At 36.6% G+C, this 21,606-nt stretch overlaps 1 protein-coding gene across 8 annotated transcripts in view; it reads left to right on the top strand.

The window, feature by feature from the left end:
- Positions 1-21,606, top strand: part of CHD7 (chromodomain helicase DNA binding protein 7) — a 132,588-nt gene that overhangs the window by 91,088 nt on the left and 19,894 nt on the right. For all 8 annotated transcript variants that reach the window (XM_027787895.2, XM_027787899.2, XM_027787900.2 and 5 more), the window contains 10 exons: positions 1,526-1,581; positions 2,860-2,974; positions 4,358-4,441; positions 5,365-5,502; positions 5,599-5,720; positions 6,192-6,435; positions 12,131-12,307; positions 13,794-13,937; positions 16,312-16,567; positions 21,215-21,425. In XM_027787895.2, coding sequence (XP_027643696.2) covers positions 1,526-1,581; positions 2,860-2,974; positions 4,358-4,441; positions 5,365-5,502; positions 5,599-5,720; positions 6,192-6,435; positions 12,131-12,307; positions 13,794-13,937; positions 16,312-16,567; positions 21,215-21,425 — 1,547 coding nt within the window. The remainder of the gene's footprint in view (positions 1-1,525; positions 1,582-2,859; positions 2,975-4,357; positions 4,442-5,364; positions 5,503-5,598; positions 5,721-6,191; positions 6,436-12,130; positions 12,308-13,793; positions 13,938-16,311; positions 16,568-21,214; positions 21,426-21,606) is intronic.

The raw sequence follows: 21,606 nt of genomic DNA, 5'->3' as shown, positions 1-21,606 counted from the left end.
ATAAATACTGCCTTTTAAGTTTTTTGTTTTAAAAGTAAATCTTGGTGGTCTTGAAATTCCTTCCTTTGACAGTATCTTTGAAAGTGACAGAGAAGCTTCTTCCCTGTGTTTAGTGATAGGGGATAGTTTATCTTCTTCAACAGAGGATTCAAGAAGATTTAGCACCAGGAATATTTTATTGTGCCTCTCTCTAGAAAGGAACACAAGCAGACTGTACTGGAGTGATATAACAGCTAAAATGATAAAATCCATTGCTAGTCTGGAAAAGAAGAAATACTATGTAAATCTGGGATTAGGAATGCATTAACTTTTTCTTTATTGTGCTAGAACAGTTTAATGCAGCTGCTCCTGTTCTTTAACTGCAGTGCAATGGAAGTAATGTCTAGCCAGCACCTTCTTTTCGAGAGAGAATTTGGAAGATGACAATTCATTCTCTGGTTTCAGAGTAGTCTCTCTTCATGTATTGAAATATTTTTTCTCTCTCTCTCTTTATATATGTGCGTGTGTGTAGATATATAAAAATATACAGGATGTTGAGTTATATAGGGGTCAACAGTTTTGTCTGTTTAGCACTACTTACAGTATTACAGATTATGTTGTCCCTGATAAAGTATGTAAACCAGAAAATCCTCTTCTATTTAAAATTGTTCCAAAGTTCATTAGTAAACACAAACCGTTAATGTTGTGACATAAACTGAATTCTAAACGTGTGCCTGGTGCACTGTCCTTAGTTTGTCCTATGGCTGGGTTCAGGAGTAATTCAACAAAGTATTACATGCCATATGTTATGCAATACTTTGGCACTAGGGATGAGTTAAGGGTAGTCTCAACCCTTAGCACTGAATGCCCTTGGTTTTGCTGGTTTATATCACAACTTTAACCTTGCTTTAAATGTAGGTTTTGGGTGTTAATTTAATTTGGCTGCTCTGTATGTGAGACATCTTGCTTGAGTGAATTTAATTGCACCATTGAGTAAAACTAAAGCCATGAACACTGATGCACTAAAATTCTAGCAGAGGTATAAGGTTTAGTTTTATATGGCTTCTTGTTTGGAGTTATTAACTATATGGAGGAATAAACCCCCTTTAAAACTCTTTTTTTAAAACATTACAAAACCGACAATGTAAAGTTGCCATGAGCCAGCCAAAAATAATACATATGGCATTCAGGAGTGCAGTTGCTAATTGGCTGCTGCCTGAGAAAATGGTACACTTGGCTTCTACTTAACACTGTGGGTTTGGCAGAAAGCCAGGTTTGGGGTGAGGTTGTGAATGAAGCTGCATGTGGTTAGGGAGGAGTTCAAATGATTCATGTCTTGGAAGTTGTAGTAAGCAGTGCAGTATGTACTTGGGTAAAGTGCTGGAGGAAACTCCTCACCCGTGTCCTCCCCCCACAAACGCTTTCCTACACCTCCACTTGTCTCTGTATGAGGGGACTGAATTTTGTATTTCAGTTAGTTTTAATCATCAACTAAATTGAGTTATTTAGTGGTTTAATTCACTTTCCAACAATTCTTTTCTTATAGATGGAGAATGGAGAAGAGGTAGAAATAGAAGAATTCTATGTAAAGTACAAAAACTTGTAAGTAAAGTTATAGGTTAGATTACTATCTCTAAGTTCACATAATTTCCAAATATGTTTTAAAACCTCGTTTTTAAATGGTGTAACTGTTACTATGCTACTCTAAACATTTCTAACATTTAATCCAAAATAGTGGTGAATAAACCGGGAAATACCTTGCATTGGTGGTATTGATAGCGTTGTCTTAATCTGTGTTCTCTCCAAAATGAAATCCATAGGTAAAATTGCTCTGCTATTAAAAACTTTAATCTAAGGCTCATTATGCATGCAGATTCAGCAGCACATACCTGTGTAGCTGTGTAGATCTAACTGCAACTCTTGAGTAACCTGCCTGCAAACTACTCAAAAATAACCCTTAACTTTGTTTCAAAAACAAGATTTGTGTTCAACAAAGTATCTAAGATAACAAACAGGATGGCAAATAAAATACTTGACAGATGTATGAGCTCTTTAATTTCAGCAAATGTTCCATCTGAGAGACAGAAATCTGCTTAAAGTGAGTTTCTGGCTGCTAACTGCAGATAGTTGACTTAGCTTTAAATATGCTGCCACCTTTGTACCTTTTGCACTATATTGATTATTGCATGATGTTTAATAGCTTAATTATGCTTTGTTTAGTTTTATTACATTGGCATGTAATTTTTGTATTAACTATTTGTGACTTAGACTTCTTAGCAATATAACTTTTGACACTCTAAATTTATAAAGTGGGACTGGTTATTTTGGCAGAGATGCTGTTCCCTGCTTTGTGTTTTCTTAAAGATGAATTATTACCATGGAACTGCATTTACCAGGGTTTCTCTCTTCTTTCTATCAGTGTTAAAACTTAATACGGGGCTTTTAATTACAATGCTGGTCTCACAAAAAACAGTGCAGAGCATGTTAATATTTAAAATTTTATATATTTCTATTAACTTCGAAACCCCCTACTTTTTGCTGGAATGTAATGTTAAATAGTCACATGTATGATAAATGCCTTGAGTAGTAATTATATTCTAAACATGCCTAATAAAAATCTTACCTTTATGCCAAACACTAAATGTATGAGGTATGTATTTAAATATTGAGTGGGAGTAGTTTTTATTTACTGACAATTTTTTCCATTAGTAAGTATAATTACTTCCATTTGTTAATAACCTGTATGATGAAGACGACAATGTCCGGTTTTCCAAGTGTGACACTACAATGGGCTGGAAATATTTAGCTATACTACTGGGATACATAGGAGTATACAGTGGAAGCATAGTTTTGAATAAGATTTTCTGTTTCATTTTCTAGTTCTTACCTTCATTGTCAGTGGGCATCTGTGGAAGAGCTGGACAAAGATAAGAGAATTCAGCAGAAAATTAAGCGGTTTAAGGCAAAACAGGGCCAGAGCAAATTCCTTTCAGAAGTACGGTTTGTTTGTTTGTTTCTTTTAGGTATTTAAGAAATGTTCTTATAAATTCTTGTTCTGTATACAAGCAGAAGGTTTTGAACAACTGTGTGAAAAATCAGTAGCGTTTATTCTGGTATAAGGTATAACCTTTCTTGATCCAAGTCTTGCAAGTTTATGAAACTCAAGTGATCTGTTCTGACTTTATACTTTTTACTATAGTTGTGTGTTTGTGTTTGTTATTTTTTTTTTAAAGTGAGTACTTAGTTGTTTGCATTGTAAGCATGATTCTTGCTGAATCAGTACTAGGTCTCTTTTCTCAGGAACTGATTATGCCAGAAAAATGCATCACATTTTTCTGTGTTATGGACGGCTGCTCACTAGGGATTCTAAGCTTTTTATCATCAATTTAATTTCACTTAGAGCCATAAGGAGTAGTGTGGCAGGGGTCCTGTCAATAAAAGACCAGTTCTACTGATTTGTGTCTCTGAAAGCTTGCCTTTCAGTAAAATGCTGTCTTTTGAGGGAAAAAAAAACCCAAACCAGGTTCATGTGCTACTGTATTTATTTATTTATATTTATTTTTACTATTTCAAGCAGATCAAAACCTGTTGCAAATTGAAAACTTCCATCTGTTCTAGGTGAAGATGCCTGGAATTGCTTTTTTTGAATTTTTTTTTTAAATCTGTTTCCGAGTGGGTCACGAGTTACTGTAAATTCTTGGAATTTGTTCCTGTTTTTGAAAGAGCTATCAAAATATACATAGTCTTTAGTCCTTTTGTCTGCCTTTTCTATTGGAGGGGATATTAAAAGTATAAAATGAAACACAACACTTTAGTACTCCAGAAAATCCTGTAAGTTGTTGAAAGGATAGGACAGAACATGACAAATTGTGATTTTTGGGGAAACTGTGTATGCGTGCAGTGTCTTTTCTATGTTTTTGAAATAATAATCTTTAAATCTTGCTTTTAAAACAGTTAGACAATTCCTGTAGTTAAAATAATCCAAAGGCACTTAGTGTACAAGGCTCTAATTTCCTTATTGCAGGCTGTAGTTTTCAAGAATGCTAAATGCATTGCATGCCATAAGCCTTTTCGATTGCTCATTAGTGAATTGTAATTTCACACTTCATTTAAAATATTCTTAAACATTCTCTCACAGTAAAAGGTTTCACACAGTAATTAAGAGGCCCAGTTAACAAAGTCTGAGAAGTCTGATTCCCTCACGGGGAATGATCTTGCTGAATTGTAGCATTTCAATTAACATGTTGGAGTTTGCCAAATATAAATTCTATGTCACCGTGACCCAAAATATTATTGCCTGGTGAAATATATAATAATTTTTCCTCTCAGGAAGGGCTAATAGAGATATCTTTCATAATTTTGCTCTCTCCTTGAACAGATTGATGATGAGCTTTTTAATCCAGATTATGTGGAAGTTGATCGAATCATGGATTTTTCACGTAGCACAGATGATAATGGAGAGGTAAACAAAACCTTTAGTGTGTCTCTAGTCATATAGACATTGTGTTTAGAATTTATTGTTTAAAAGTGAATATATTGAAAACTTCAGAAGCTACCGGAGTATATATGATTAGAAAATAGGATTATGTTTGAGAAAATATTAATACAGCAGTTTCTCTAAAATAAAGGGGTTTAAGTAAGAATTCTGAACTTACGAGTTACCTGTATTTTAAAAAATACAACTCAAAAGAAACCCCATCAAAAAAGCGCCCTCTGATACGCAGTTCTAAGGTGGTACTTAGTACTGTTGTACCTACAACATCATGCAGGTAATACAGAATTTAAATGAAAAATGCAAGAATCTTAGCTAAATGTTATAATAGTTTAGACATTGTTTAGACTGTGTGTTGCAGAAGAGCTCCTAAATTCACTGTTTCTTACTTTTTAATGACTTATTCTGCAGGACAAGATCACTTTGTCTTCCAGATTTCTTTTTGATCTTGGGAGAATAGAAAGCTTCACTGGCAGTGTCAGTGTTTCCATATTGCTCTATCAGTGAATGGTGGTGGTTGGGTTGCCTGTTGGGAAGTTTCTGATAATGCTGATAAGAAAAAACATCTGACTGTTTAAATATGTAGCAAAGCATAGGAATTGTAGCAGTTGGAAAATGAATATTGTTTTACTTCTACATTTTAGTCTTACTTCAGTGATTTCAAAGGTAGTGGTTTGCTCATTTTGGTGGTAAGCCTGCATTCCCCGTGTTCTAATCTTACTTTGTTAGGTTGTCAGGGTGTCAACCTGCTGTTAGCTTATCCTTTTTCCCCCATTCAGACATTCAGGTCTGGTAAGGCTTTTTGAATTGTATCTAGCCTGCACATCTCCTGTAAAAATGGTTATGTTTTTATTCTTTCTAAATTATGCTGTAATCTTATTTTTGTCTTAAAGCCTGTAACACATTATCTGGTGAAATGGTGTTCGCTTCCTTATGAAGACAGCACTTGGGAGCTCAAGCAAGACATCGACCAAGCTAAGATCGAAGAATTTGAGAAACTGATGTCTAGGGAGCCAGAAATGGAGCGTGTGGTAAGAATTGGCTCCATATAGAGGATTTTATTTGAAAATAGTAAAGTAATGTGGTCTTTCAGAAACCACTAATGGGATTTGCTGTATTTGAAACAGGAGCGACCTCCTGCCGATGACTGGAAAAAATCGGAGAGTTCCAGGGAGTATAAAAACAATAACAAACTCAGGGAATACCAGTTGGAGGGAGTAAACTGGCTTCTTTTCAATTGGTACAACACGTACGTAAAACATTGCTTACTGCTGAATTCTGCTTTGGAAAAGCTTTTACAGCTTATTTGAAACAATAACCTTTTAAAGTGATCTTCAAAAGTTAGGTTTTAGAGTTATTTATGTCTCACTTTTTGCTGCAGGAGTCATACACAAGCTAATTTTGGGTGGATAACATAACATTATATAAAACATGAGTATTTTGGATAGATCTTGTGGCATACTTTTGCATATGTTCATGCGCACCCCTGCTGCCTGTTCCACCCCCAATTGAACTTGAGAGGTACATAAAATGGATATATCCATACTTACTTGTTGCATTACGAATCACAACACCTATTGAAAATGCAAAAATACGATGTCTTTTCAGTGTAAACTTGCCATTCTGAAATTTCTGGTTTACTCAGTTTAAGTTTCTTACTGATTTTCCATGTTTTAAGTTAGGAATAAATCGTTCAGACTGTTTTTATTATTGTTTTCAGACGAAACTGCATTTTAGCAGATGAAATGGGGTTGGGAAAGACTATCCAGTCCATTACGTTTCTCTATGAGATATATTTGAAAGGAATCCATGGTCCTTTCTTGGTTATTGCGCCATTGTCCACAATTCCCAACTGGGAAAGGGAGTTCCGTACCTGGACAGAGTTGAATGTGGTTGTCTATCATGGGAGTCAAGCAAGCCGGCGGACCATTCAGTTGTATGAAATGTACTTCAAAGATCCACAGGTAAAAGCTCTTCATGATTTTTCTTTATCTCTTTTTTTATGTATGCTTTGCTGTTTATTAATTTAAGCATCAATTAGGTTTTTAGTAACGATACGGTAGGATTTAGCTAGTAATGAAGGCATATGTATTAGCAGAGAGAGTGCTTTTTAGTGGTAGCAAAGAGATAGCTGGAAATGGAAGGGGACCAACAGTTACTGAGGCGGTGCGACTCTTATTCAGGGTTTCATTGTTTTGTGCAAGGTTTTAATTATTTTGCATTCCTGAGGAGAGCTGGCAGAAAAGATTCTTAATGGAGAAAGTACTTTAATTGGAACTAAGCTTAAAAATCAATCTTTGCCTATCATCCCAGGAAAATACCAGCTTGCAGAAATTAAACTTGTTGATGCTTCTTTATCAGATTTTGTAAGTCAGATATATTTTGAATCTGTGTTACTGCACTCAGGTTGAATAATTCCTATGAGAGAAGGAAAGCAGATAAAGGAAAGGCTGAGGGTAGAAACAAAGTTATTTGGAAAACTGAAGCTATAAAGAGCAACAGATCTCTATACTGACGTGCATGGCCTTGCCCAGAGCAAATAAACAGGATTGAGGGGAAATAATGTGCATATATTGAATGTTATAGCAAAACAACGTAATCCTCCTCATGTAAGAGAGGAATAGAGTGGAAGTTCAGACTGATTTGATATATTGAGGAGTATTTTTTCCAACAGCTTTAAAGAAGTGATAGTGGTGAATTCATACATCTAGATTTTCTGTAAAGCATTTGATTTTATGCCACTAGATATTTTGATTAATAAACTAGGATGATATAAAATCAATGTGGCACACATTAAGTGGATTTAAAACTGGCTAACTGATATTTCTTGATGTAATTGTAAATGAGAAATTATTTGCATTTCCAGCATAGTTCTTCAGGGATTGGTTCATGTCCATGAGCTATATAACACTTTTATCAATGACCTGAAAGAAAACATAAAATCATTACTGAGGAAGTTTTCAAATGATACAAAGATGGGGAGAGTGGTAAATAATTAAGACAGTTCGTGGATACAGAGTAAGCTGTATTACTTAATAAATTGGCTCCAAGTTAACAATACTAAGAACAGCTAAATATAGGGCTATCTGTGGACACGGAATGGAGATGATTCTTACAGTAGGGAGAGCTCAGTTCTGGGAAGGCTGCAAGACAAATGCACATCCTTTTGTGTCATGACACACAACCAGTTAAACATGAGTTCATACTGTGAGACTGGTTAAAAGGGCTAGTCCTAGTGCAGGTGTGTAGGAGGAAAGAAATTATATTAACGAGTAGAAAAGTTGCAGCATTCTTCTCTTTGTCAGTCATGTGGCGGGTAGTCCAGTTCTGCCTCTGTCTACCTCTCACGTCCTGTCCTCAAAAACAGCGTTGAGAAACCAGAGTCTTAGAGCAAAGCTATGAGGATGCTTGAGAGACAGATAATATGCTTTCACAAGGAAAGAATTGAGTAAAAACTGTTTTGCAAGTGAGGAGCATGGCACAAGTTGACATGCCATTAGAGCAAACAGAATCGCATGCTCTAAATAATGTAGAAAAATATTTAGTAATGTATAGTAGTTAGAAGTTATGTCTATTTGGCCTAGAAAATAACCATTTTCTCAACAATTTATCAAAGCAACTTTCAAATGAAAATCATATATGCTGTTGTTAAAGAACAGTTAAAGAGTAACAGTTGCTAACACTAAGAACTAATGGCTTATATTCCTTACAAAAATAACCATATTTAGCTTCTTACATAGATGTATAATACACAAATGAACTGGAATTGATTTGTACTTTCTCTGGCTTAAAAATTATTTCTTATTGGAGATAGATACTTGATATAAAATTTAAAAATTTGTGTTTGTCTCTTGTGAAGTGTTTCCTGTGTTAAAAATCATGTTTGTTATTTAAATGGTGCTTGTTCTCAGCACATTCTTCCCCTTAGGATGCAGCAGTTACATAGCATGAAACCTGAAGGAATGTCATCAGAAAAATCCCACTTACTGTGCAGATTCTTGGTGTTACTTTGACAATATTGTTTTGTTGATTTAACAGCAACTAAAAGGATCTCAAGCAAGATGCTGCAGGAAGTTTTATTCCCCCTGTTGTCATGTTCTTAACTCGTCCCTTGCAATGACCATAGCAGTCATTTGACCCCATAGCGAGTAATGACAAAACACTCCTGGCACAGAAAAATGGATCATTTTCTGCTGGCTTTGCTCGCTGAACTGGCTTAAGATGAGAATCAGACAATTGCCATGGTTGGAGATAAAGGAGAAATGGAGTGAACTCGTCTTTTGGTGGAAGCTAGCTTAGATACGTCATGAAATCCTTTCTGTGTTCTGTTGTTTGTAAGACAGTGTCAGCTGTGAAATGCACGGTAGAAAGTGAATTACAGGAAAAAAAGTCTCTTTATGTTCTGACAAAAAGAATCCCCATGTAGTGTTCATTCTGGCATCCTCTAAAGTACCATCAGTGGGCATGCGAAGGGGGCTGAGAAGGGAGAGAAAGCAGGCAGGCTTTGGCAGTATTCTTTCTAGTTCCCTTGCCAAACTCGTCAACCCAGACATCGGCATCTTTGGCTTTTTAGGCCTTAACATGAAAAGAGGCCTCTCAAGCTGAACTGTTTCTCAGAAAGACAATTGAACATCGAGAAAATCTGAGTGGCTTTGAAGGGCAGTAATAAGACAGCATGCATATGAAGCACCTACCCCATCTGCAGTAGTACGATTTTTTTCAAAGTCAACACCAGTAACAAGACTCAAGTTGCTGTGAAAAGCTAGAGAGGAGTCAGTAACAGGTTACATTTCTGCAGTGGTGTGACTTCAACACTAAGGACACCATGTGACTGGAGATGTTCCCATAAAAACCCTTACTGCTTGTGAGGGTCATGTAGGAAAGCCTGTTCTGCTGTTCTTGAGCAGTATAACTGAAAGGTCCTTCTGGCCCCCTTCCCTGGTTGGAATATCAAATAAACCAGTTGGTTTTCTGTAGTATTCTACCTTTGAAAAAGAGTTCTGTTGTAAGATCAGGAAAATTATATATAGCAAATAAAACTAGTAGCAGAGCCCTGCAAAACAGTTGACTTGTTTGTGAGGGAAATTTACTTCACAGTGTCACAAGGACTAAAAAGATAAACCACCTGGCTCACGTGTAGAAATTGCCTTGGTTGATTTTTAACTGAAAATAATGCTATCGATGTTCAGGACTTTATCTGGCTTACCTGGTTCATTCCTTTTGGGCTTAGTGAGTGTTGGCCTAGAATATTTTCTTGCCTGCGTGGTTTTCTTCCCTGCTGAGAAGCTACTAAACTATGAACGTGCCATCAGCATAGGGTTACTTCAGAGTCCTGCAAAGAATGGTTAGCGTGCGGCAGTTTAAGGTAGTATTTCATCAACAGAGACTCCATCTTTCACCAAAGATGACATCAAATTACATTTTACAAAGTGGCTATGACTTAGTTTTCCAGATGTCTTCCAGCAATAATTGGTTAACATGCACATTTCTTGCATCTGTTTTCTTATTCCTCAAACTGCAGTCTGAGGTTGGTGGGAAAAGACCATAATAATCTTTCACGGTTCCCATTGGTGGCATGTGCATCTTTTTAGAAGTCCACTTACACACATCCAATTGATCTTCTCAGTTTTTATCTAAGAGGTAATACCCCAAAACATAACCCAACTTTTATATTCATATCTAATTGTTGTACCTTGTGGCTACCTCTGTTGTTTGAGTTCCTTCCAGAAGAATTTTCCAAACAGAAAAGGAAACTGCTACCTATTAGGAAGATTGATTTCCTCAATGGAGGACCTTTTTTGAGTAAATGGATACGAAATTCCTGTGGTTCCAACATCAGAGAACTTCATTTGAATGCCATGCTGAAACGGGATAAATTGATTCCTATTTGCCTAAGAATGCACCTGTGACAATGACATAGGTCACTTTCCTGATAGTTTCTGCGTTTGAATTTCTCAAATGTGACATTAATAGGATTACTTTAGGATTCTTTCCCATACTCCCCAAGTGCTGGAGGCCTGCAAGTGTTGAAGAACAATGTCATTCACCCTCTAAAGCTCTTGGAGAGCTTTTGGAACTTCCTGCTTGATTTACTCCTGTGTTCTTCACTACAACATTTGACTGTCTTTCAAATAATGTGAGCTGTTGTGGCAAGACCACTGTGCCTATTTTAATGTGAGATTTAGCGCTACATATATAATCAAGGGTCCCTCTTATGAGTTTTGCTTCACCTGGATATGCTGCTTTTATGTAGTGATAATTTTTGAGGAGTACTGCTTGCCATACAGTCATGAGGTTGCTCATGGAAGTGTTCTCCACTACTTGGAAAGAATTTCCTGGGCTACATTCTTGTATTCTCACAGTTACAACTGGCCCATGAAAAGGTTACAGCATTTCAAACTGCTGGCTTTCTAAGTTGCCCACTTAATGTATCTTCATCTGCTTTTTGTTGGGTAACAACTCTTTTTCTCCTGAAGATATATGTTTCTGGATTATACCATGAGAAAGAACTGTTGCACAGGTCATTACTTAGTCTGAAATACTCTTGGATGTGCATGGGCAGATTTAATACTGAGTTCAGGATATCAGGTTTCCAATCATTTTATTGAGTCGGTAGCCAGTTCTGACCCCCACAGTTTGGAGAGGATTATGTGCAGGCACTTATAAAAGGATTCAGACATGCACATGTTTGAAGGAAGAAATTATCACCTTACTCTATAATACCTGTTATTAGGAAACATGTTCAATACAACCCATGACATAGTCATGCTTTGAAAACATAGAGTAGCTTTGAACTTGTTGAGGCCTGTCCTTAAAGAGACAGTGACACTGGAGATACCAAGTTATGTATTTCTTTGAATAACATTGGGAAGAAATAAAGCATAGTGTCAGAAAGGTGTTCATTTCATTATCTTGAGTAAAGTTTATTCAGGGTTATTTCTGGAACAGCATCTTAGTATCAGTCCTGAAAATAAAACCCTCAACTAACCAAATAAATAGTGAATATGGTGCCAGACAGCATGTAAATTGTCCTGTTGAACTTTGCTTGACACAAGTTTACAAAAATGACAGGGAAATGTATGCAGAGATATACATTCTCCATTTAAGAGGTCAAGAGATTTGCTTGTTTTCAAAGCTGTTTACTAGAATTGTAGATGTTTTGGATACTCGGTGTCCAGCAGGAAAAAATAATTGTTTATTGGGAGCAAAATGTTCTAATGGTAATAAAAATGAAGCCTTAACATACTTCGGGCTTATTTGGATCATTTGGGATGACCATCACACACCTTTGACTTAAAAGAAAATTCTCTTGACAGAATCTGAAAACCTTACGTGAATGTTGCAGCAATACATTAATGCTTCAAGGCATTAGTATAATCCATATGAATTATGACTGAAATACTTCTATAACATGTTTGTAAAGAATATGCAATGATTGTGTGAACCTTTTTACAGGATTAAAAACATAGCTAGCGTGAAACCAGTAGTAAATTACACATTTGTATTCCCTCATTGAATCAATGGTAATGACTACATTTACTTAAAATATCTTGCCCATTGTACCGTTCTGTATTTTTATAGAATGAATTTTGAAAATGAAACAAATGTACTTCCTTTCTTTGCCAGGGAGTTTACTTCAACTTTTTCTGTTCTTTTTAGGGCCGTGTGATAAAGGGGTCCTACAAGTTCCATGCCATTATCACAACATTTGAAATGATCTTGACTGACTGCCCAGAGCTGCGTAACATTCCATGGCGTTGTGTGGTCATTGATGAGGCCCACAGGCTGAAAAACAGGAACTGTAAGCTTTTGGAAGGCCTCAAGATGATGGACCTGGTTAGTGTGTACATCTCTTACATTTGCATCTTCTGTGTTTCTATTACTCCTTATCTACAGTTGCATCACAAAGTGAAATAAAAGGTTTTCTTCTCAAGTAAAATCATCAAGTGCTAAGAAGAATGAGGGACACATAAGAAAGTCTTTAAAATACCTAGAAGCATATGCATACCTTCGGTTTTGGAATGCTGACGTTTCCTAAGTCTCTTCTTTGGTTTAGACCTAGAATTATGTGGATTCTGTTAAGATAATCAGGGTAAATTCGTGCTTTCCTTTCTCTCTTTTTATGTGACTTACTCCATAGTCATTTCTTCACATAGACATTTATTTAAAGGTATAATGTGGTCAGGTGGCCAAATACAGGTATGAGAGTTAAACTGCTGTGCATTAATGTCAACTCTAATTTTAAGTTATTTTGTGGCCATAAGGATGTTCTTTCAGGCTGACTAAGGAAGGGAAAAGTGAGTTGATTTCTGATGCTAATATAAATGTTACATACACAAAATACATGTATTAAGCACACAGAGAAAAATAAGGTGATGGTTTTTAAAGGTTTTACCATTTTAAAGGCAAAATAATAATTACTTTTTTTCCTGACCAGAAGATTCTTTAAAAATGGGAGAGGAATGCCATCGTGCCAAGTTAAAACCTGGAACTCAGGATGTCTTATTTCTGATGATAAAGAGGAATAAACATTAGCTTGCGCAATCACTGGTGACCTATAGGTTGCTTTTAGTTTCTTTTTCCGTTTGTTAAACAATACTTTTCTTGAAGGAGTCTGAAGACTTAGTGAATGAAAGTTTGTAAAAATGCTGTATACAATTTGTTTTTCTTATTATGGTTGCTATTAGAGGAAAGCTGAACTTATAGGTGTGGCTATAGGTGGAGATCAGGGATGTCTTACTTCAGTTCATGTTCTACTAAATTCATTTTTGACCTTGGGTAGTTTCTTAAACTCTCTGGGCTCCTCCTGTAAAGCAGTATGCAGCTTTTACTCTTGTCTCTGCCAGTCTTATGCTCTGTTGTGTGTAGATGGAAAGTAAGACTCTACTTCAGGTTTTCCTGTGTTAGAAACTTACACCTGCCCTGAAGAGATTCATGCACTGAGTCTATTGGAGGTGTGGTGAATCGATGGATTTATACTGGAAGTGATGGGATAAATTCAGCTGTTGTTTTGCCATTTAAAGTTCGTTGTACTTGTGAAACAGCTGGGATCAGTAAAATCTCATCTTTATCTGGAGGAGTTTTGGAGGTGCTTAAGTAGCAGAGTGTTTTCCTGGGCTATCACTGAAGGAAGGCCAGAATACTAGTTAGATATGTCTTGAAAAGAGATTTTGTGTCTTTTGTGCAATATGTAAGTAGTTGGGAGGGTGAGGGGAGGGAAGCAAAGATGAGAGATACACAAATATTTTTCTTTCCTATATGTATTTCTCCATTGAAAATTAATTTAGATAGATTCAAAGGCAGCTATTTCTTAACCTTTCAGGAACATAAAGTGCTGCTTACTGGAACCCCTTTGCAAAACACAGTAGAAGAGCTATTTAGCTTGCTTCACTTCTTGGAACCAGGTCGCTTCCCCTCAGAAACCACATTCATGCAAGAATTTGGTGATCTGAAAACTGAAGAACAGGTAAACTTCTCCTTCATTCTTACTTTTTTATTTAGGTAGAGTGAATTTATCCATTTTATTATATCTGAACTTCACTTGTTTTTGCAAATAATAGCTATTTACTTTTTGGAAGATCCAAAAAGTTTTATCCCTGGTTTTTTGTTTGGTTTCATTTTGTTAAGTTTTTTGCTTTTGACCAAAAGGCTTTTTGCCTTATCACTGAGGGTTTTATCCTTTGTCCATTGGTCATGCAGAAACAGGGAAAGTTTCCTCTCATTGAAATGTGTTACTTGAAAATGGGGAGTGGGGTGTCTTCTAACAGTTGCTGGATGAAAATATTTTTAAATTGTTTGTTCACTCTAAAAGAATGAATTTGTCAGTTGACATTCTTCCTTAAGCCTCAGTATCAGCGTGAGGAGACTGTCCTCTGTAACTTCTGTGGAGTTAACATCTGAGAGTTTTATCAATGACTTCTGTGCAAACAAGAACATATTTGAAACCTAGTTTAGCAAGAGGTAACCAAATGGAAAGAAAAATTTTTGACTGACTCGGAAACAGATTTCTCAGGCTGTGCAATAAAAGAAGTGCATAAATCAATGCAAAATGAAAGACCTCAGTGCAGCATGTTTTAGATCTAAAATGTAAAAGCTTCTCATGATCATATATGATTTATGTATCATGATTTATATATAAAATTTAAATGTCATCTTGTATGCAGGAAAATGTTTTAAAAAGTCAATAGGTAACAGGCCAATCACCTTAACATTAGGAATTAACTGAAGCATGGCATCTTAATTTAGGCACCTTAATTGGGCCCTTTGTACCCTGTGATAAAGTAAATTTATGACTGCATGCATTTTGGTGTGCAGCTTTGTTGGTTTTGTCTGAAAAATCAATTTCTGGTATTTCTAACTTTTGACTGCTTGAATTTGTTAACTTTCCTTGAGAGCAACTCTTCCATTCTTTCATAGGTAATAGTCTAAATTACAAACCAGCTCTCCCCTAGCCCCTTACCTCCTGGAAAAATCATAGCATGTCCCACGGGAATCATAGGATATGTTTCCACAGATTGTGCAGGCAGTTGCATGCCAGTCAGAATGGACTCTGACCTGACTGGAAGTGAGCCAGCTCTGATCCAGAAGCCATGTAGTCCCGTTAATACAGTGTTTAAGCTGGAGTTAATATATCCTAACTCTCAGCTTTTGTCTGGCCAGCTCAAAATGTCAGCAGAGCTGAACTGGGAATTTTTGAAGCCATACAGGGAAATATTGCTAAAATAATGCCATCAGCCATGAACAGAATTGGAGCCTGGATTGCTTGGGCCAATAAGTTGTAGAAGAACTGCCTTCTTTGCTGACACACCATTAGATGTTTTAGAATTTTTCTTTCAAGTGATGGGAGAGATTATGTGTTAATGAATTGGGTTTTCTCCATTCTTTGCAGTCCTATTCCATGTATTTTTTTTAATGGTTCATCCCTTTGTACTAATTTATCTTTTTCTCCTAAAGTTGCTTTATTATTAAGGGGATTATGTGAATTCAGGAGAAAGTGTCTTTGCTGTGCAAAGTGTTTCTTTGTGTTTCTGCTGTGCAGCTCTGCATCAGGACATGATAACTATTTTCAGGGTGAATTACCAGCTTTTCAACACAAGTGGTTTTTACTTTGACAGACTACCTAAAACAACCCTAAACTCCAGTCTGTTTCTATATGGAATATGTTGGGGCTTTTTATGTAAAGGACTTTACAAAAATCTGACAAAATTTGGTTGTTTTTTGGGTTTTTTTAAGGAAAATAGACATTTATTCTCCCCTTCCCTGTTTAGGATATGTCTCAAAGTATATATTGCAAGACCTGGAGACACTAAAATGATCAGTGCGTTAAAAATTTACAAAAATAAAATGTTTTCATTTTGAGACCAAGCCTAAATAGTTTTTCTATTTCAGTGGATGTCAAAACTAGGGAAATAAGAGAAGAATTAGAAGCAGATATATAAAGAAGTAAAACAGCTTTAAACACTGTGTTTAGTGTCCAGAAGTTAACTGCAAAACTCAATCTTACAGTCAGATTTGCTTATATAGCTCTGCTTACTTGGGGTTAGCTCTGGATGACTGGTGTGCAGTACTGTCCTTGTTCAGAAGGATAGTTCTAAGGAAGGTCTGTTTATTAACATGCAGTAAGCAGTAGGGTCGCATGCTAAAAATTTACTTTAGAAATGTATATGCCACTGAGTTAACAAGGAGAACTCAGTCTTTAGGTCACTGAGGAAAGATGTTTTTATAAATGCTCTCTACATGGGATCTGAGGTAGGAAACAGGGATTTTAGAATTAAGGAAACTGAAAAATAAATATTTAAAGCCTTGCAGTTTCAGTCATTTACTAAAGACATGTTTCCTAGGTGCAAAAACTCCAAGCTATTTTGAAGCCGATGATGTTGAGACGTCTCAAGGAGGATGTAGAAAAGAACCTGGCCCCCAAAGAGGAAACCATCATTGAAGTTGAGCTGACGAATATTCAGAAGAAATACTACCGTGCTATTCTTGAAAAGAATTTCACGTTTCTTTCCAAGGGTGGAGGTCAGGCAAATGTACCGAATCTTTTAAACACTATGATGGAACTAAGGAAATGCTGCAATCATCCATACCTTATTAATGGTAGGCTGCCTGTTTTTCTCCTCATTTGACAAATGGTTGTAAGGAAGTTCAGTGAGTTAGAAATTATGTCCTAGTGTGACTTCTTACTTATGTATTTATTTTAAGTAGAAAAGTGAGATAACCTTTTAAGTTCTCTTTGGTATGGATATCTGCTAGCCAGGATGGCATTGCTTTTGAAGACATTTTTTCCAAGGCTTCCTAGCCCTGATGGACTTAGCATTGGTATTGTCAAGTTTTCCTTTCTGTTATTTCTGATAAACAAGACTCCAGTTACCATGCAGGTTGTTGGCTGCTGCCATAAATATGGCAATTTTTTCTTCGGAGTTAGTTAGCTGCTACTTATTTTCTTGCCACAGAACTTCATGAGATAGTAACTTAAAATTTCTGAATAAAACTTGTGGAAGATCAGGCCTGGTTTTATGGCCATGTATTGTCTGTTCGTTTTCCTGATCTAACTAGTCAGAAAAAAAAATGTAAATGTCATCTTAGACTTTAATGATAAATACTGGTTTTCAGTATGATGCTATTGGTTTTAGATCAGTATTATCCATGGCAAGTACTATACAATCACAGAATATCTCAAGCTGGAAGGAATCCACAAGGATCATTGAGTCCAATTCCCTGCTTCTGGCAGAACTACATAAAACTAAATCACGTGACTGAGAATGTCATCCAGATGCTCCTTGAACTGTGACAGGCGTGGTACTGTGACCACTTACCTGGGGACCCTGTTCCAGTGACCGACCATATGATGAACCAGCTTGCTACAGCTGTCTGAAGTATGCTAAACTTGAGCGTGTTGGCCAAAGGAGATCTTCCCTTTGAGGATGTAACACAAGCCTCCATACAGGGTTCCATTCTGCTAGTTTCTAGTTTCCCAGCTCCTCTTCCTTACTGTATATATATGATTTATGCTATGGTTGGTTTAATGCTGGTTGTAAGCATCATGATAAAGACTGGTTTGTTCAAGAACCATATGTGATTTCAGGTTTTTTTATTGTATGGCTTCAATATTGCAGTGCTTACATTTTTTCTTGACATTTTTTGTTTAAATGGGGGGAGAAAAAATGCTTAAACTGATTAATGAAATGACACCTAGTTATATTTCATGCGCAAGCAATTATACCAAAGACCTAATACAGGGTTACTCCAAAGTACTTCAACCCAGTCATGCTGGTGGGCTGCTCAATTTCTAAACTCAGATGAGCATACAGTAAAGTAGTTTTGTGTAGGATGTTTTTTTTTTGTTTGTTCTTTGTTTTAAATAAATCCATTACATAAATGAGTTTGTCAGAAACTGGTTTAGATGTTTCAGGTTATGAGCTTCTGAACTTGATGCTTTTTACATTTCTTGATCTTCAGCTAGTTTTAACCATGCCAATATTTTTGCTTTATTTCATGTTTGCTAAAGGAAATAAAGTGAATATTTTGCGGCCCCTTTGTTTTGTCAAATAGAGTTCATGAGTTGCAAAACTTACAGTGTTGCCTACAGCAGTGCTTTTTTTTTTCCTCCCCTCACAAGTTTTTTATCATTTATTGTTGTTAAAGAGTGCTGAAGTCCAGTTGGCTATATAGAAAATTTCAAGTATTTTTTGATGACTGTATTTTAACCCTCATAAGGGGAAGTGGGTTTGTCTCTTGAACGCTTTTGCCTTTTGTAATAACCCTTTTGTTACTTTTGAATACTTGGACTTGCTTGGTGTCATGTAGCAATATGACAGGCACGTCAAGCCTTCAGGTTTGAGGGAAAAATAAATAAATCCTAACTATAATTAGCGTGGATGGAACTAAATAAGTATGTTCTTTGTAGTTCTAGGACAGAAAGTACTCTTACATCCTGTAGTTGTCTGAGCCTACAGTTTTGTTTCGTTGATTGATAATTAACATCTTTATACTTAGAGTGATGGCATGAGTTTATTGTTAGTTGTACCAAGAGGTCTTGCAGTGCTAGTACAGAATGTTGTATAGCGTTCTCCTGATGAACAATTTGTTGCAGCAGCAGGTTCTCGAGACTGAACTGCTTTTATAAAGGTGTCTCTGAATTATTTTCATTTTTTTCCCAGTTTACAGGTTTTGTGATTTTTTTCCCAGTTTACAGTACTGCATTGTGCATTTGAATATCCAAGTAGAACGCTGTATGTTTTGTTTTGCATCAAAATTGCAAGCAAGTCTTCTAGATAATCTTCAGTTAAGAGCCATAGAAGGTTATATGATGGAATTAGTGTGGTAGGAGTTGAATGTGAGGTGCTTTTTTATTTGTTTCTTGATTGGTAGATCTGTTCTGTGGAGGGGAGAATGGTGGTCTGCTGAGACTGTCTTTGAGTAGACTTCTCGAGGGAGTTACTGCGTTGTGTGTTCTCCAACCAACTTGGGCAAAGCATTGTGTGTCATTTTTCTTAGAGCTGGACACCTTGTTTTCTCCATAGCAACCATTCTCAAGTACTTCTACATCATTCCTCTTTCTCTGTCTCAGAGAGAGGCAGCAGTGGGGAGCGCGTTTGTACTTACACATCCTAAAGTGCTGAACACTGGAAACATTTCTTACTCTGTTCCTTTTGCCCTCTTGTGCCCTGGAAGTCTTCCTAATTAGGAGGGAAGTGGGGGTTTCCCTAATGAACCAAGCACACACTCAAACACCTTGCTTTCATTCCCTACTAAAAATCAGCTAGGATAGGAACTAGTGTAACAAACCTACAGGTGCTACTACGTCAAGTAACTTTTTGTGTAACAGGCTACTCGGTGTACATCACTTGATTGCATTTCAAGGAGAAATGAAACAGACAGGGTGGTCTTGTACAGTATATGGCTCAGACAGGTTTATTGAAAGAGCAGATTTTTGACGGTCATGGTCTGTTATGGAAGTGTGTTTTCCTGAGACTGAACTCTCATACTGAAAATTCACCATTCATTAGACCTGTTTGTGAGTTTGTTGTGGTGTGCTTGGCTTAGGTCGTTTGCTTTTGCACATGCTGTGTTTGCATATTGATTTACTTAGTAATGAAACTTAAATTTGGGTATCACAGTTAACTAAGAAATAAATTATGTAACTAAGAAAGATTGCTGAAGTTACTGTATATGAACTACTTGATAGCCTACTAGATCCTGAAACTGCCTAAGCTCAGTACGGAATCTGAGATTTACTACCTAAATTCTGGCCGTTTCACAAGGAGGGGAAGTGTTATGATTAAAGGGAACTTGAAGGAGTGTCTGATTGTACTGCTTTCACATGGATTTATTTTTCTTATGTGCAAACCATTAGGATCAGTAATGCTTGGAGTCAGGAATCCAGATAAGGAAAATTCAGGGATGTAAAACTGCCTTCAAGTGCAGTCACATCTTGAGTCTGTTAAGTTGTGTAAAAGCTAGTAGTGCAAGTGTATTGAGTAATACAAAGCTGTCAGCCTGCTTAGGGTGGTGTCTAGTTGAGACACCATGTTACAGTAGGCACTGAACCAGCAGTCACACAGGGAGGGTGTGTTTGCATGTTTGTTTACAGGCATCTACTTAGAACTGGGATATGAGAGAGATGCTCAGCAGAAGCCTGGCAGTAAGCTGTTCTTTGCCCCTCCCCCAACCCTCCCACCTTTCCTTGTGTTACTCAAAAGCAGTATTGAAGCTGAACATTATACAAACCAGGAATACTTTATGAGCTACATTTTGTTTAAAAAAAAAACCAAAACAAAACACACACACACACAAAAAACCCACCAAAACCTAAAACAAAAACGAAAAACAGAGGGACTGGAAAACACAGCTCCAAAAAAGGGTTATTTGGATGTGAAGTAAGCTTAGAATGAAGATTCCTAACCATTTACTTAGCCAAGAATAGTAATATGATCATTCTTGGAATAGTCCACTGTGTGTAGAAGTGACATAAAAAATGAGATAAAAGCATAGGAGTGGTTGAAGCGAAAACTTGATCTGTAGTCTTTTGGTAATGAGCAGTACAAGGATATATTTGCATGTCATTCATAGGCAAAGAGAGTGGCAAGAAGATCTTTTGACTAATTCTGGAAAGAATGTATACATTGGATAGTTCCATCAAATTGAACAAAAAAAACACATTCAGTGAGAAAAGAAAGGTAAATAGAAGGTAAAATAAATTTCACAGCTGCTTATTCACACACACACATCCCAGTTAGTTTTTTCATTGTTTGAATGTTGATTCTATAATTAATTATGGAAGGATCAGATCCAGGTCATGCACGTGTTTAAGCCTTGTTTTGGTTCTGGAGGCACAGACATAAAGTGTGACTTGTATTCCTTGTATTTTCCTGTGGAAAAGTGGTATTTAAAAATGGGGCAGAAAGTCCATTTGATCAGTTTCAATATGGTTTACTTTTTCATCTTTTCCCCTAATTTTCATTAAATTGAGCGCATCAAATAGTTGTATGAATTTATCTAGGAAAGGGTTTAGTCTTGCTTAAAAGAGGGGGAGGAAAAAAAAAGAATGTTCACAGTTACTTTTTATTTATGCTGTATTTGTGTATATGTTTGCTTTAAATTTAAGCTTAATATTTTTTATAAATGTTTATTCACATAATGCATAAAACATTCCTGCAGTTTCTATAGGGTATTGAAGGCGAGCTCATTGTTTATTAATAAAACCCTTTGCAGTGTTCATGTATTGCTGTCCAATCTTTGCAGGTGCTGAAGAGAAAATTTTGGAAGAGTTTAAAGAAACACACAATGCCGACTCTCCAGATTTTCAGCTCCAGGCAATGATCCAGGCTGCTGGCAAGCTAGTACTGATTGACAAGCTGCTGCCAAAACTGAAGGCTGGTGGCCACAGGGTGCTTATCTTTTCCCAGATGGTGCGCTGCTTGGACATACTGGAAGACTACCTCATTCAAAGACGGTGAGAGCAACAATATAGTACAATTCTAAATAAGCTGTGCTTTCCTCAGTGGCCACAGTATTTAACCTGTGAGTAATCCATATTGAAAAGGAATGAAATTCAAACACTTCAGACAGATCACTACAGAAAATAATGTAAAGGGAAAAGCATACCTCTAAGTTGCCGGTACTGAGATTTTTGT

The sequence above is a fragment of the Falco peregrinus genome, chromosome 3 (genome assembly GCF_023634155.1).
Source record: "Falco peregrinus isolate bFalPer1 chromosome 3, bFalPer1.pri, whole genome shotgun sequence".
Lineage (NCBI taxonomy): Eukaryota > Metazoa > Chordata > Aves > Falconiformes > Falconidae > Falco > Falco peregrinus.
This window is presented reverse-complemented; position numbering and strand designations above follow the sequence as displayed.